This window comes from Molothrus aeneus, chromosome 2 (assembly GCF_037042795.1).
Source record: "Molothrus aeneus isolate 106 chromosome 2, BPBGC_Maene_1.0, whole genome shotgun sequence".
In the NCBI taxonomy this organism is placed as follows: domain Eukaryota; kingdom Metazoa; phylum Chordata; class Aves; order Passeriformes; family Icteridae; genus Molothrus; species Molothrus aeneus.
The window spans coordinates 18969343-18983899 of record NC_089647.1 but is presented as its reverse complement, the minus strand read 5'-3'; the positions used below and the strand labels follow the sequence as shown (position 1 = coordinate 18983899).

Sequence of the window (14557 nt, the reverse complement as noted above, 5' to 3'; positions counted from 1 at the left end):
GAAGGCTAGAGCTTCCAAATAATTGCCTGGAGGCTGCAACTTTCTTTGTCTTTTCTCCTGATTCCCATTAGGCCAATGCAGAGAAGCTTTGTCGCACTTATGAAGACCATCTGAACGAGACAAAAACAAAACTGGAGGAAATGACTCGCCTCATGAATGACCTCACTACCCAAAAGACTAAACTCCAGAGTGAGAATGGTATGTGTATGTTCTGCCCAGATAGAGTATTTCCCAGGAATTTATCAGGGCACCTCTGTACTGCATCAGGGAGATGCATTCTGCAATGGCATCTGCTCTGAAGGTGGCAGGATTGGGATTGCTGAGTGGAGCAGTAGCTTTGTGTCTTTTGACATTTCTATCCTCAGTATTCTTATAACCTTGGTGGGGACACCTTGCCTTGGACTGGCTTTTAAAACAAACCTATACCCACATTTATCAGCATACAGTGATACCGTCTCATGAGCCAAAATGGATGTGCCAGCTCGGAACCCAGGATGTGCCAGGCTGCCTAGGTACCTATTGTTTCAGGAACAAGGATATGTGCATCTAGAAATACTGGAGGGAAAAGGAGTTGGGCCTGTGTGAATCCCATCTTCCTCAGCCTGACCTTGAGCATTGTACCCTAGAAGATATTCACATATCTTCTAAATACCACATATCCTCTAACTTCTTGCTACCTTTCTGGCTAAAGCAGTATTATTTAATTTCTGCATTCTCATCAGATACCATTGTTCTGTGTATTTGCAAAGACATATTTTTCATTTACTGTTAGTTGTAACTTCTGTGTCTCCTGTAAGACTGTAGTTTTCACCCTGCAGTGACACACTTCCTGTGCCAAATGAAGTTTTCCTTATGTATTCATCTGTTCTGTATACTGGTCTTTGTGAGGTTCTCAGGGTGCTTTGCAGCCCTCTGAAAAGAAGTCTGTGGAAAAGTAATATTAAACAGTGAAAAAAGTAAAACCAGCTACAACCACCCTTGAAAGTAAGCATCAGTCTAGTCTGATCCACAAACTGAAGTAAAATTAATGAATCAAGCTATTAACAGTACAAAAAACCCCAACTGACCAAACAAGAAAACTCAAGTCATTAAACCCACCCAAAAAAAAAAAGGGAAGAAAAAAAAGAAAATCTGAGAAAAACTATCCTGGTTTTTCCAAAAGTATCCAAAAGTTACAACTTTGGAAGAAGCTTCACAACAGGTCAATCACAATCACAGTGTGTTCTTTTCCTCAGCAGAATTGAACAGGTGGAACTACTGTTTTTGACTGCAACTTTGTCATTCATCATCTTGCTCTTTTTTTGTTTGTTTGTTTATTTGTCAAATCTTGTGGCAGGTGAGTTTACTAGACAACTTGAAGAGAAGGAGTCACTGATAAGTCAGCTGTCCCGGGGAAAAACATCCTTTACACAACAGATAGAAGAACTTAAGAGACAGCTAGAAGAGGAAACCAAGGTAATTCTTTATCTGTGTCCTATTCCTTGAAATAGAGTTGCAAAAAGTGTTCATATTCATGTAGCCTAGATAAAATCTGAAATGAGGCATAGGCGTGACAATGATTTCTACTAATTGTACTGATCTAAGTTCCTGCCCCAGACTGAGGCACGTCACAAGAGAAAAGTTTGGGAAAATCATTGGCATACATAAATGCTAAATGAAACTTACCCAGGAGGACAGTCAAAATCTCAGATCTTACATGTTAAAAGTTTGTGTTGTTTCTCCAAAGTTGTTAAATTATCCTCAGTCTTGATAGCTTTCTCCTCATGTCACCAGTTAGGGATAACTTCAAACAATTTTCACCTCACTTGACCTGGACTGTCAAAGACAGAGGCAAAAAGGAAAAAAGAAGCTTAAGCTTCCATTTGAATTTCTAGGGGCTGTTTGTTTTGGTTTTGCTCTAGGTAACATTGGAATGTTGTGGCCTTTCTATTCCTGCAGTCCAAAAATGCCCTGGCTCATGCCCTGCAAGCAGCCAGGCATGACTGTGATCTCTTGCGGGAACAGTATGAGGAGGAGCAGGAAGCCAAGGCAGAGCTGCAGCGGGCTCTCTCCAAGGGAAATGCAGAAGTGGCACAGTGGAGAACAAAGTATGAGACTGATGCCATTCAGAGAACTGAGGAGTTGGAAGATGCCAAGTGAGTTATGAGGGCTTCAGTATGCCCTTGACTGGCAGAACTGTGCTCACCGGGTCTTATTGTGTGCTAAGGAAATAGGGTTGGAAAATTTCCTGGTTGGAAAGTCCCTCTGACTCAATGCTGTAATTTGGGGCTGTCCTTCTGTTCTTCTTATTGCTTGGGCAGGTCAATATTTCTGCTGAGTGCTTGTCTCTGGAGCAGGGGCTGTGGATACAGGGGTTAATTTGAGAGCCAACAAAATTAGATAGTCCTACTTAGTTACGTCACATTCTCTTACTTTGTCCCGGCCCAGTACTGTTTCCTTGGTCTTGACGTCCTTTCCCACTGGGAGGCTGCCCTGGGAAAGTAGGGCAGAAAGTCATGTTGGTTCACACTGTACAGCTGCTCCCAGTTACCAGGCTCAGGTTGCTGGGCAAGGTCTCTGAACATCACCAAATTCTACCTCTGCATATCTCTGATCTGCAGGATGATCTTACCACACTTTCAGCATATTTTCTTAATGTAGTATCTCCACAATCCTCTTTCTAGGTCATCCTTTCTTTCCAGCACCTTTTTTTCTTGCCAGGACTCCCTATTTTCCCAATCTAAATAGTCTATGAACAAAAGCCCAGGGCATGACCAGCCTCCTAACTGGTGGTTGTCTCATATCTCTTAATTGGAGGAAAATGACACTGTCATTTAGAGGAGGTCTTATAAAAAGTTTACAACCAGCCTGTACTGGTTACAGCTAGTAAGTAGCTAGCTGGTGCCTGAGAGTTCAGGAGTTCAATTTCAAATATTCACAGACACACAACAAAATGTTTTGCCACATACCAGTATTCATAATTTAAGCCATTTTTTCCCATCATAGCCCCTTCTCTCTAGAGGGTCAACTTCCCTTTCTGTTCCTCTTCCCCTTGCCCCATCCATATCCTCCCCCCCTCCCTGTTTTCTCTTTCAGAACTGATTTACTGAGTTACTGCTTTGGTATCAGTTTTTCTGGATAACACAGCCACAGTGACACTTGTTCATTTCCCTGTGTCTTCCCACCTGGTAGGAAGAAGCTTGCTGCTCGCCTGCAAGAGGCTGAGGAAGCAATTGAGGCAGCCAATGCCAAGTGCTCCTCTCTGGAAAAGACAAAGCACAGGCTGCAGAATGAACTGGAAGACATGATGATTGACCTGGAGAAGGCCAACTCAGCAGCTGCCTCGCTGGACAAGAAGCAGCGTGGTTTTGACAAGATCATCAGTGACTGGAAGCAGAAGTACGAGGAGTCACAGGCAGAGCTGGAGGCTTCCCAGAAGGAGGCCCGTGGCCTCAGCACTGAGCTCTTCAAGCTGAAGAATGCCTATGAGGAGACACTGGACCACCTGGAGACTTTGAAAAGGGAAAACAAGAACCTCCAAGGTAGGCTTCATTCAGGTCCTGCAGCCAGTGCAAGAGCCACATCAGCAGATGGCTGGAGGGATGCAGGTGCCCTGTAGCAGCTGTGAAGAAAGATATTTATCTCATCCTGAGATGAGCTTTCTGATGTCATTTGAGACACTGATGCTGCCAGTGAATGTTTTGCACATGGAGACTGGTATGGCCAGAGCAGAGAAGGCTTCCCTTTGCGTCCCTGTCAATGAAACTCACTGGCAGAGGAGGCAGTCTTAAGGGAGGAACAAGAAAGATGATAGAGGTGCAGTGGATGAAGCCTAAAGAGCAGAGCATGGTGTTCCTAACCTACAGATCACAGATAAAAACTAAATCACTATAGCCACTTAAAAAAGCATTCACAAGAAAAGCTGTGCCTTCAAGTTGTTCAGGTAAAAAATCTTGCTGTAAGTGAAAGTAAGGCAGGGCTTTTGTACAGAGGAGCCCTTGAGGTAGCAGTTTGAGGCATAGGTCCTCTATTCACACTCCATGAATTGCAGGATGTTCCAAACTCTCTGTTTGCTAAATCCATCCATTCCTCTTCTGTTTCAGAGGAGATTTCTGATCTGACCAATCAGATTAGTGAAGGAAACAAGAGCCTCCATGAAATAGAAAAAATCAAGAAGCAGGTTGAGCAAGAGAAGTCAGAAGTTCAGCTGGCTCTAGAAGAAGCAGAGGTAAGGAAAGAAAGCTCAAGGGAAAAGGAAGAAGGTGTCTTTATCAGGATTTTCCATCATTTTCATCTGCCCTACTTTCCCAGAGCATGTCTTCCTTCCACAGCTCTGAGATGTGGAGATTGATTATATACTCTGTCAAAAAGTTTCCCTTGCTGGGAAGAATATATCAGTTCTTGAGGGATCTAAGGGGCACAGTTTACTTTCCTGGACTGTGTGGAATGGCTTCCTAAAACTCAGTGATATTAGGAACTAACAAATTGATGATGTATCTTACTCTTAATGTGAAAGAAATGTGTTAATGCAGATTTTCTCCCTTTCTTGTGAATTTGAGCCTCTGGCAGTCACTGCTGATGAGAAAGAATTTCCACCTGCCTTTCCCACTAATATGTTGTGGCTCGTGGTCATGATGTGTGTATTTGACTGACCTGCTGCATGTTGGCTGGAGATCAGCAGGAATTTTGTACAGCTTTGTTTTCACAATCCTCATTCTGTTTCCCTATTCTCTTGATGGAAGACTAGCTAAGCTTGTGCTAAGCTTGTGCAGTTCCACCCTTCAGAGAACACCTCCCAGAATATGATGTTCAGTTCTGTGCTTTCATTCCTGTTCAGTGAGAGCAGCAGGGAGACAGAACGACACTGAACCTGGCTTATGCGAGACCTGAAAGTCAGAGGCCTTGTTATTTCTTCATGGGCTGTTAACTACTGCTTAGTTCTTCACTACTATATATGAGAGAAATGTGGGAATAAAGACAGGAACAAATCACTCCTGTTTCACTGACTTGTCTTCATGTTAATTGGAAAGAATGAACAGAGAGTTTTTGCATTTTGTCATACAGATCTGATGTCTGTTACTTCTTTCCTTGAAGTCATCTTGCCTAATAAGATTATGTAACTGGGAAGTTTCCAACACTTTGTGATTTGCAGAGATTTTTGTGAGCGGGAGGGGATGGATGTGTGGACGCCTTCACTCTCCCAACAACAATCTTGTTTTAGCTTATCTCTGTCCCTTACAAGCCTGTGAATTTCTAGAGAGTATCTGTACAGAGGTGTGGAGCAGGGAACATCTGTTGATGTCAAAACCATGCAGGCAGAGCTGAAGGTGTTGGGGTGTTGTTTGGGTGGTTTTTTGTGAGCTGTGGACTGTTTAACAATTTGTTCTCCGAGGAGCTTGCTGCTTGGTTTTCCAGATGTCAGCTTGCATTAGAAGGCAAATAAATGCGTTGTTTTGCCATGTAAGCCACTTGTGCCCTTGCCTAGAGAGAGGAGGAGGAAACAGGAAGAGAAGTGTGAAGGGATCATGTTTGTGCTGCTGTTTGTAGTTTGGGAAAAAAAAAATCAATTCCTGGTTTGCAAGCTCTTGGTGTTTTCTATTTCAGGGAGCTTTGGAACATGAAGAAAGTAAGACCCTTCGTTTTCAGCTTGAACTTTCTCAGGTTAAAGCAGAGTTTGAAAGGAAACTGACAGAAAAGGAGGAAGAAATGGAAAATATAAGGTACTGTGCAGGAAGCAGCATGTTTAAGGAAAAAGTCTGAAAAGACTGGAACTATTCTCAGGACCCAAGGCAGTTAAGCACACCACAGGTAGTTATGCCGGCATAGGCAGATACTGTCCGTACCAGAAACCAAGACACCTCTGACTATCTGCCAAAGGCTAGCCCTGCCACATTTCCCTTGCTCACTTCAAATATTCCTGTCAGATCAGTCTCAGACAGTGTGCCATTAAACCCACCGTGCATAACACACTGCAGCTGTAAAAAAACTGGCTGGCATAATCAATTTACAGCAGACCAGGGCCACTACTCTGTATGTTGACAGTATGGAGGTAAGTAGGTCTAGAGATCCACACAGGATCTCCTAATCCTGTGTGGGATGGCTGCCTCCCAAGGAGACCCCCAGGCAAAATCAGCAGTACTTGCCTCAATGGCGCTCAAACCCATGTCATCTGAGGGCATTTAGTTAATTTATGCAATTACAGCTACACTGAGTGTGGGAGGATGTGAGGAGCTTGCTATTATGTGTACACCATTTGGGTAAGCAGTGAGAATTGCAGACATGTAGAAAGTGTGAATGAAACAGGAGAGGAACTTGCAGGTAAGATGGATAAATAGGAAAAAATGGAAAGCAATTAGGTGAGAGAAGGATGGGTCTTTTGTCTTTCCCCTCCCACCCAGCAGAAAAGCCAGTCTAAAGAGTTATACCCTTAAGAGGAGGCTGTGCTAGCCTATGTGTTTGTGCAGTTATTCAGCAAACTTCAGCCTTGAATTAGTCAGTGTTGTAATGTCATTATTTCAAGAATCATGTTATTGGATATTGATAGGCTAAAGGGTAGGGAAGGGGAAGTCCAAGGCCCACTATGGCCAGCATACCCAGAGGGACTGATATGTTAATTGCTTCAAAACCAAGAATATTTTGGCCCTTTCACCTTCTGGTGTCCTGCAGATGTCTGGATAGCAGAGATCTCAAGACAAGCTGTGCTACTCAGTGCATTTTGCTTCAGCTTCACAATGAGTGTTCAGCAGACATTCTGTGTTGATTTCTGGGAATCTTGGGCACAGTTCAGTATCTTGCTGAAGCAATAAAGCTCTCAAGTTTTATCTTGTTGACTTGGTGATTTCCCAGAATTCCTACACTTTCAGCAGAACTTGGCCAGCAGTGAAATAAATGTTTCCATGTGTGTCATATTCTGCGCTTTGAGCAACTTTCCGGTTGTAAGAGAGAAAAACTTTCATTGTAGGATTTCTCTGTTACAGAATCAAGAAAATTAGGCTGTTTGTATCTGCTTTGTCTTTAAATTGACATTAAGCTGCCTTTCCCAGGGGGACCAGGCTGGTGGGTTTAATCACTTCTAAATTTAGATGTCTGTAACACAGATTTGTATGAATGAATCAATCCCCTTATAATTAGCACAAGAAAAAATTTTTTGACATCTATTTTAAGACACAATAAATTGTAGCTTTTACTACAATTATTTCCATGCCATTTACTATAAAGAGCACCTAGAACTTAGAACATAGCAACCTAACTTCACTTTGATTAATCCCCTCCACTAATGCCTTCAGCAAAAGGCTGAGATGTAAATCATTCCAGGAAATTATTCAGTAAATATTTTACTAAGTGACTGTTGGGCTGGAAGTGCTTCTTGTCAGGTTGAAATCCATACTTGCTTGTGTTTACAAGAGCTCTGAGAGCACTCCTTGCTCCAGTACTGCCAAAGGAAACACAGAGAAGGATGTTAGAGGTGCTTACAGATCAGGAGTTAGCTGAGGGTGTGAAGCACACCAGCCAGTTAGACAGCAGTGAGGCACTGCAAACTATGCATGCTATGTATGTGTGCTACCTATGTCACTAGTCAGAAATACACTATTTCTGGAGGGGAGACATTTCAGAAAGTAAAGTACTGCTGCAAGTACTTCTGTGTCCCTGAACAGAGAGGAAAATCATTCCATTCACCCTTTATGTCCTTTTCAGGAGAAACCAGCAACGTGCCATAGACACACTGCAGTCCACCCTGGACTCTGAAGCCCGCAGCAGAAACGAGGCCATCCGGCTTAAGAAGAAGATGGAAGGGGACCTCAATGAGATGGAAATCCAGCTCAGCCATGCTAACAGGCATGCTGCAGAAGCAACCAAGTCAGCAAGAGTCTTGCAGACACAAATAAAGGTACTGGTACCCCCCAAGCACCCAGCAGTTCTGATAGGCTGGGTTCCCTTGGTACAGAACAAACCACCAGTGGTGAATGGTAATTAAGAGAGAAGCTGCTCCCAGCAATATAAAGGGAAAGCCTTGGTGATCATGTCTAGCATAAGAGAATACTGAAATGTGGATTTCTTCTCAGACATGCATACAAGCTAGATGAGATCCAGTCATAAAACCCTTGCTGGCTGCAGCCTCTTGCAGGGGCAGAAAGCTACAGCATGAGGAACAGAAAACCTGTGATTTTCTTGTGAGCTTGCAAGGCTTTTAAAAGAAGCAGAGAGCAAGTGGGTTGTTCGGAGTACAGGGACTGTGTGTATATTCAGCTCTGTTGTTTGTGTCAACATTTGTAATAGCTTAAAAAAAAAAAAGTGTTTCTTGCCAAGGCACCTTTTCTGTTGTCTCCTCTTCCAGAACCACCAGTTCTTAGAGATTTGAGAACACAGATTTTTTTTTCCTCCGTTGCACCACATACCACAAAAGCTATTCAGCTTACAGTTTGGAAATAAAATAAAAATATAATAAATTTTAAAAGCACTGAAATTCTTGAGGCTGATCCCAGGTAGCTGCTGCAATCTGTGTTTCTCTGATATAAAGACACAGGCTTGAAATGGGGTTGTGTTGCTTTATTTTAGGAGCTTCAGGTGCAGCTGGATGACTCAGGACATGTGAACGAAGATCTGAAGGAGCAGCTGGCAGTCTCTGACAGGAGAAACAACCTTCTCCAGTCAGAGCTGGATGAGCTGAGGGCTTTGCTGGACCAGACTGAACGGGCAAGGAAGCTGGCAGAACATGAACTGCTGGAAGCCACTGAACGTGTGAACCTGCTTCACAGTCAGGTTGGCTTTTCTGTGCCCTCTCCCTCACTGGTTAACCTGAGCCTTCTCTGCTGATCACTGACACTGTTTGCCCATGGCCACCACAAGTCAAACACACCCTGGCATCCCTCCAGAGGCAGAGGAGTTAAGTCACTCTGGGGATGTGCCACCTGACTCCAAGTTAGCTGGAACAGATGATTCATCCAACTGCTTTAAACAGCTTCCAGAAAAATTTGATTTCTTTCATTCTTCCCTGCAGTAAAACCAGTTTCCTGCTTTAGTTAAGCCATATCCTGGACAGTGAGGCGTTTCTCTGGAGAGCAATGCAGGAACTGCTTTTGTGATGTTACTCAGCAGTGAAAACCCAGGGCTGGACTCTCACAATAGAGAAATGATGCAGGGCAGGAAACCACAGGAACCCACCTGCAGCAAAGTGCCCTCTGTGCCTGCAGGTCTCCACTGAGATCAGCCTTTGGATGTTGTCCAGGTGGACACTGCCATTTCTTGGGTGCCATGGAGGGGCTGTCCTGACTTGACAGCATTTTTACTAAAAACCAAAGCTTCTCTTCACCAAATAATGGTCACAAAGAAATGAAAATGTGCTACAGGCTGGCAATGTTTTGCAGTGTTTTCTCCAGTGTTATCTCCATTGGTGATATTGTTTTATTCACATCACTGGGTGATTAAGGATCATTAATTTGCCAAAATGAACAGCCTTATTAATTCTTCTATTTCAGCCTATTGCTTATTATTTCATCTGAATCAAAATCTGAATATTTACAGCTTTGAGAGTATTGTTAATATTTCTTCAGTTTGAAACTACCTCTGCTGGTCAAGGCAGCCCTTACCACATACCTGTGTTTCCATTCCCAAATATTGCTCTGAGTAATCCAGAAGTGGCAAAAATCAAGAAGCCTTGGTGTGCTATGGTATTTAGAGGAATTGTCTCTAATCATCACTTTTCCTCCTTTTCCACTATTCATTTGGGGAAAACTTAATAAAAGAACACAAGCCTGATCAATCAAAAGAAGAAGCTGGAGGGTGACATTTCCCAGATGCAGAATGAAGTGGAAGAATCACTCCAGGAGTGCCGGAATGCAGAAGAAAAAGCCAAGAAAGCAATCACAGATGTAAGTAGGCTGGTTCCTTGCTCACTTCTTTTCATACCACAGCATCTACGGACACTATAGTGTAGTGAATGTCATAGGTTTACTTGTAGGCATTGTAAACAAGAACCCTAGTGGTAAAGCACAGGGATAAAGAAAACAAGAAAAAGGGAGAGGTGAAAACTTAAATAAAAGCATTAGAACAGAGAGGGGGAAAAAGGCCTCCAAGATTTTTCTGTCCTTCCATTTTCTCAGTCCAGGCAAGGTATGCACATGGAAGGTATTCTGTGGAGCTTTGGCTAGAGTGAATAATCCAAATAAGGGATGGTTTAGGACTGATCTTCCACCATTTATTCTAAATCATAATCCAGCAGCATATGGGATTTCCTGTAAAATGTGGTTGTTTTTCAGGCAGCAATGATGGCTGAGGAGCTCAAAAAGGAGCAGGATACTAGTGCTCATTTAGAGAGAATGAAGAAAAACATGGAGCAAACCATTAAAGACCTCCAGAAGCGACTGGATGAAGCAGAACAAATAGCTCTGAAAGGTGGCAAGAAGCAGATCCAAAAACTGGAATCCAGAGTAAGTTTGTGATCCAACTTCAGACCACTATCTCCTGCTTATAGAACTGGCACCACATTGGTAGCCTAGTGCTGCCTGGTAAGTTCACAGAAGCCAAGAAGGGGTAGTATGGACACTTTCCTCTGTTTCACAAAATGCAGGTGAGCAGTTCTTGGAGACATGCTTCCCCATCCAGCTATGAGCTGCTGACCAGCCTTTGTTCCAGCTATGAACAAAGGCCTTGATTAAAAAATAATTAAAAGCCCCAGCACTTAAAAACAGCAAAAGTGTCTCCCAATGCTTGCTTTGGTTAAACATTTTTGGCCTTTGCACATGTCTGCACCTCTGACTGATGGTGCAACTGGAATACTTTTATGAAAAAACTGAGTGCAAAGGTGACATTTTGATCTCTTCCTGAAATTTGACACTATGGAGATACCTAGCATTTCTTGAACTGTGAACCAAATTATGTACTGCTTTACATATATGTAGCATAATGGCAAGGGTTTTTCCTTTTTTGCAGGTTCGTGAGCTGGAGAATGAACTTGAGACTGAACTCCGTCGCAATTCAGACGCCCAAAAAGGAGCCCGCAAATTTGAGAGACGCATAAAGGAGCTGACTTACCAGGTATGCAGTAACCACCAGGCAACTGGCAAGACACATCATTAATAGCCTCAGGGTTATAGTAAAGGAGGATGGATGGCCTTAGTCAGAGCTTTCTGATTGCTGGAAGCTTTAGGCACAGGAGGACTATCTCCCTATGGCTTCCATCACAGAATGCTTCGGGTTGGAAGGGACCTTGGAGATCATCTCATTCCAATGCCCCTGCCATGTGCAGGGACACCTTCCATTACACCAGGCTGCTCAGAGCCCCATCCAACCTGACCTTGAACACTTCCAGGCATGGAGCATCCACAGCTTCTCCAGGCATCCTGTGCCAGTGATCATCATCCTCTTGCCTGATTTGCTGTAACTAATGTTAGAAAGCCTCTGTTGCTGAGATTTGGACATTTTTAGCACAGTATTAATATGGAACAGGCTTCAATGTAGACTGTTTACAATGCAAGGGAAGAAAGAGCCCAGCTCCCTCTCAGCTGTGCTGCTGTTGCTAAAAGGAGCCAGAAGGATTCAGTGGCTCTAATGCCCTGTTCAGTGTAGGGTTGCTGAGTCCCAGAGCTCTATTATTGAGCAGCAGGGTCTAGTCTTGAGCCTCCTGCAGGTTTGCTAACAGCTGCTCATGCTGCTTGGCCTTGAAAAAAAGCCTGCAGCACATAGCACTTACCCTTTTTCTTTGAACAACATTAAGAAGATAAACCCATCCATCTGCCTTAGGAGATTATTTAGCCTCCTACCTGTTGTTTTACTTTGACTTTTGTATGAGAAGCTGAAGGTTTTTTTTGTTAATGCAGTGTGCAGGCAGAATTAGCTGGTCCCTCTGCTTGTGGAGCATGACAGCTTAAACTAGGCTTTTTTAACCAGAAATGCCTGCGAATCAAACTTCAAATTATGCAAATTACACAGTTCTAGGCTCTCCCGTATCTGCTTCAATATGTAATGACATGCTTTATAATGACAAGCATGCTCCTCACCCCCGAGCAAGGAACTCTGCCTGTGTGTATCTGCACACCTCTAAAAGCGTGTCCGCATAGATATCTTCCTTTATATACATTTATATTTACGCATCTATACATGGGAAGGGTAGTCTCAGTTTTCACCCCTACACACACATCTTCAATGATGATGTAGAAATTTGGACATGGCTAGTTTGTGCTTTGAGCTATAAGATATGGCATCCATAATTATTGTATTGTGGTAGATGCTTTAAGCCTTTTTACTCTATCAACACAATTAATGATGTTTTGATACAGTCAGAAGAAGATAAGAAGAATCTTGCCAGGATGCAGGATCTGATTGACAAGCTACAATTAAAAGTGAAGAGTTACAAGCACCAAGCAGAGGAAGCTGTAAGTAACTATCTGGATCTTTTTACCTCTGAGATATGTATTGTTCTAAACTTACAGTGTTTTATCCATAGAAATTTCTAGTACAAAGACACATTTTGTGCCCATAAATAATTATTTTCATATCTATATAAGCCCTGCATATAAAACTGTATTTATATTATATATAAAGTAAAATATATAGCATATGTGTTGATTGTACTTAAGAAAAAGTATTCCATTTTATCCTAAGATTGCAGTATAATTTGCAAGAGAAGGGGAGGAAGGGAATAAACAGCCCTCAGCCCCTCCTAGCCCCTCAGAAGACACATTGAAAGCCTCTTAGTTCACTTGGAAAATGCCACTAGAAATACCAACTCTGTAAAACAACAATCTCAGTTCTGCAGGAGGCAAGTGGTACCCATACAGCTGTTACCTACTCATGCTGAGCACTTTCCATCCCACTTGAAATTAAAAGCTTTGTTTCATGTGGACAGGAGGAAATCAGCTGCACTCTTTTTTCTCAACAGGAAGCTCAAGCCAATCTGTACCTCTCAAAGTACAGAAAACAGCAACATGATCTGGATGATGCTGAAGAGAGGGCTGAAATAGCTGAATCTCAAGTTAATAAGCTGAGGAGCAAGTCAAGAGACATTGGCATGAAAAAGGTATGGTCATATGTATGGGGTAGATGTGAGTGTTTAACACAAAATAGTGGGTCCTCTGTATCTGTTATATCTCTGAAAGTAGTGTAGACTAGGATAAATTCTTGGGTTTCTACATTTGTTCTGTTTCACTCTGCCCTTTATTTTAATATTAATTTAACCCTGTAGGACAGCAATCTGACCCTTGGACAAAATATATTTTCTGTATTTTTGTTGTCATTTAACCTCTGTTCTCAGCAGCAGAAGCAGAATTGGTGATTTGGTGGGTTTGTTTTGGGTTTTGGGGTTTCTTTTTGCAAGGGATATTAAAAGACTCCACCTTTTTTTTTCCCTGATGATGGAGATTTCTATGTATGTAATAGAACCTGGGTATTACATTAGATATTTTAACATTGTTCTTTCAACGAACTTGTATTGATTGGAAGAGCTGGATGAAAAGAAAATATTGGTGATTAGTCACTTCGGTGCTGGGAAGTCATTAGTGATTAGAAATATATTTGTGGTGTTTTGCACTTGAACTGAATGGTAGCAGAATAATGTTAATGAAACTAGAAGGCACTTAAGAACTTAGTCTGGAACTGAAAGCAAACTTATCTATGGTTGCCTTGCAGCAAACAGGGCAAAAAAGAATGAGGTTGTTACTTTTAGGAATGATAGAAAGAGGAGCTGGGTCATTGCTAAATCTATTTCATTTGCAAGTTTAATGAACTTCCATGCTTAACATCACATATGTTTTATGGAGTTGATAGCTCCCAAGCTAATAAAGGGAGAAAATGCCTTTACACTCTTAATTTCTGCTTTTGTATTGGCCTAATGAAATCACCTTTGACAGATATAAATTACTGCTGCTCCACCATCCAGAGCAAAGACACATTAAAACTACCTGAACATCTGGTTCATCACACATTTATGTACAATGGAAGCAGTACTGCAATGGAACCTCGAAAGATTTGCAGCTTTTAAGGATAAAAAATTTCCACAGATTTTTCTAAATTATTCTACCCCTACAGAAAAAAAAATCAAAACCACTATAAACTCATTTAAAGATTCACAAAGCCATGGCATCAAACAAACACTCTACACCATGAGAATAATTTATTTTTTCAAAAACTGTTAAGGTTGCTGTTTATTTCCTGGACCTTACTGGTACTCTATTTCTGCTTCAAAAATGCAGAAGTCACAGAAAAGTGGATGCCTGTTTTTACTAGTCAGATGCTGTTTGCCAACACCAACTGCAGCTCTGGCAATGGAGCAGAGTGTTGCCAAAAGATGAGCTCAGTGGTGCACGCAGCGGTGGCAGCTCCACTAGAAGGGTCTTGGGGCAGCGACTGTAGAAGCTGCCAGGAAACACATTCAGGTGGAGACTGTTATCCCAAAAATCACAACATCTCCTTTGGGGAGAGAAGGCCACTGTAGAGACTACTTTAATCCTGCAGCATTAGAAATATCTTGTCTACTGCTATGAGTACCCATTTCCTGGATACTCTGGGGAGTGTGTGTCATTCACAGCACTACCATCAATTAAAAAAGGGTTGTAGAAGTCCTTTGCCATCAAAAGGATCTATA

At 42.3% G+C, this 14557-nt stretch overlaps 1 protein-coding gene across 1 annotated transcript in view; it reads left to right on the top strand.

The window, feature by feature from the left end:
• MYH15 (myosin heavy chain 15) overlaps nt 1-14557 on the top strand; it is a 42368-nt gene that overhangs the window by 27469 nt on the left and 342 nt on the right. The window contains exons 28-40 of the mRNA XM_066572030.1: nt 72-198; nt 1337-1455; nt 1939-2135; nt 3172-3521; nt 4083-4207; nt 5584-5699; nt 7675-7867; nt 8536-8739; nt 9723-9848; nt 10236-10406; nt 10909-11013; nt 12255-12350; nt 12857-12994. Coding sequence (XP_066428127.1) covers nt 72-198; nt 1337-1455; nt 1939-2135; nt 3172-3521; nt 4083-4207; nt 5584-5699; nt 7675-7867; nt 8536-8739; nt 9723-9848; nt 10236-10406; nt 10909-11013; nt 12255-12350; nt 12857-12994 — 2067 coding nt within the window. The remainder of the gene's footprint in view (nt 1-71; nt 199-1336; nt 1456-1938; nt 2136-3171; nt 3522-4082; nt 4208-5583; nt 5700-7674; nt 7868-8535; nt 8740-9722; nt 9849-10235; nt 10407-10908; nt 11014-12254; nt 12351-12856; nt 12995-14557) is intronic.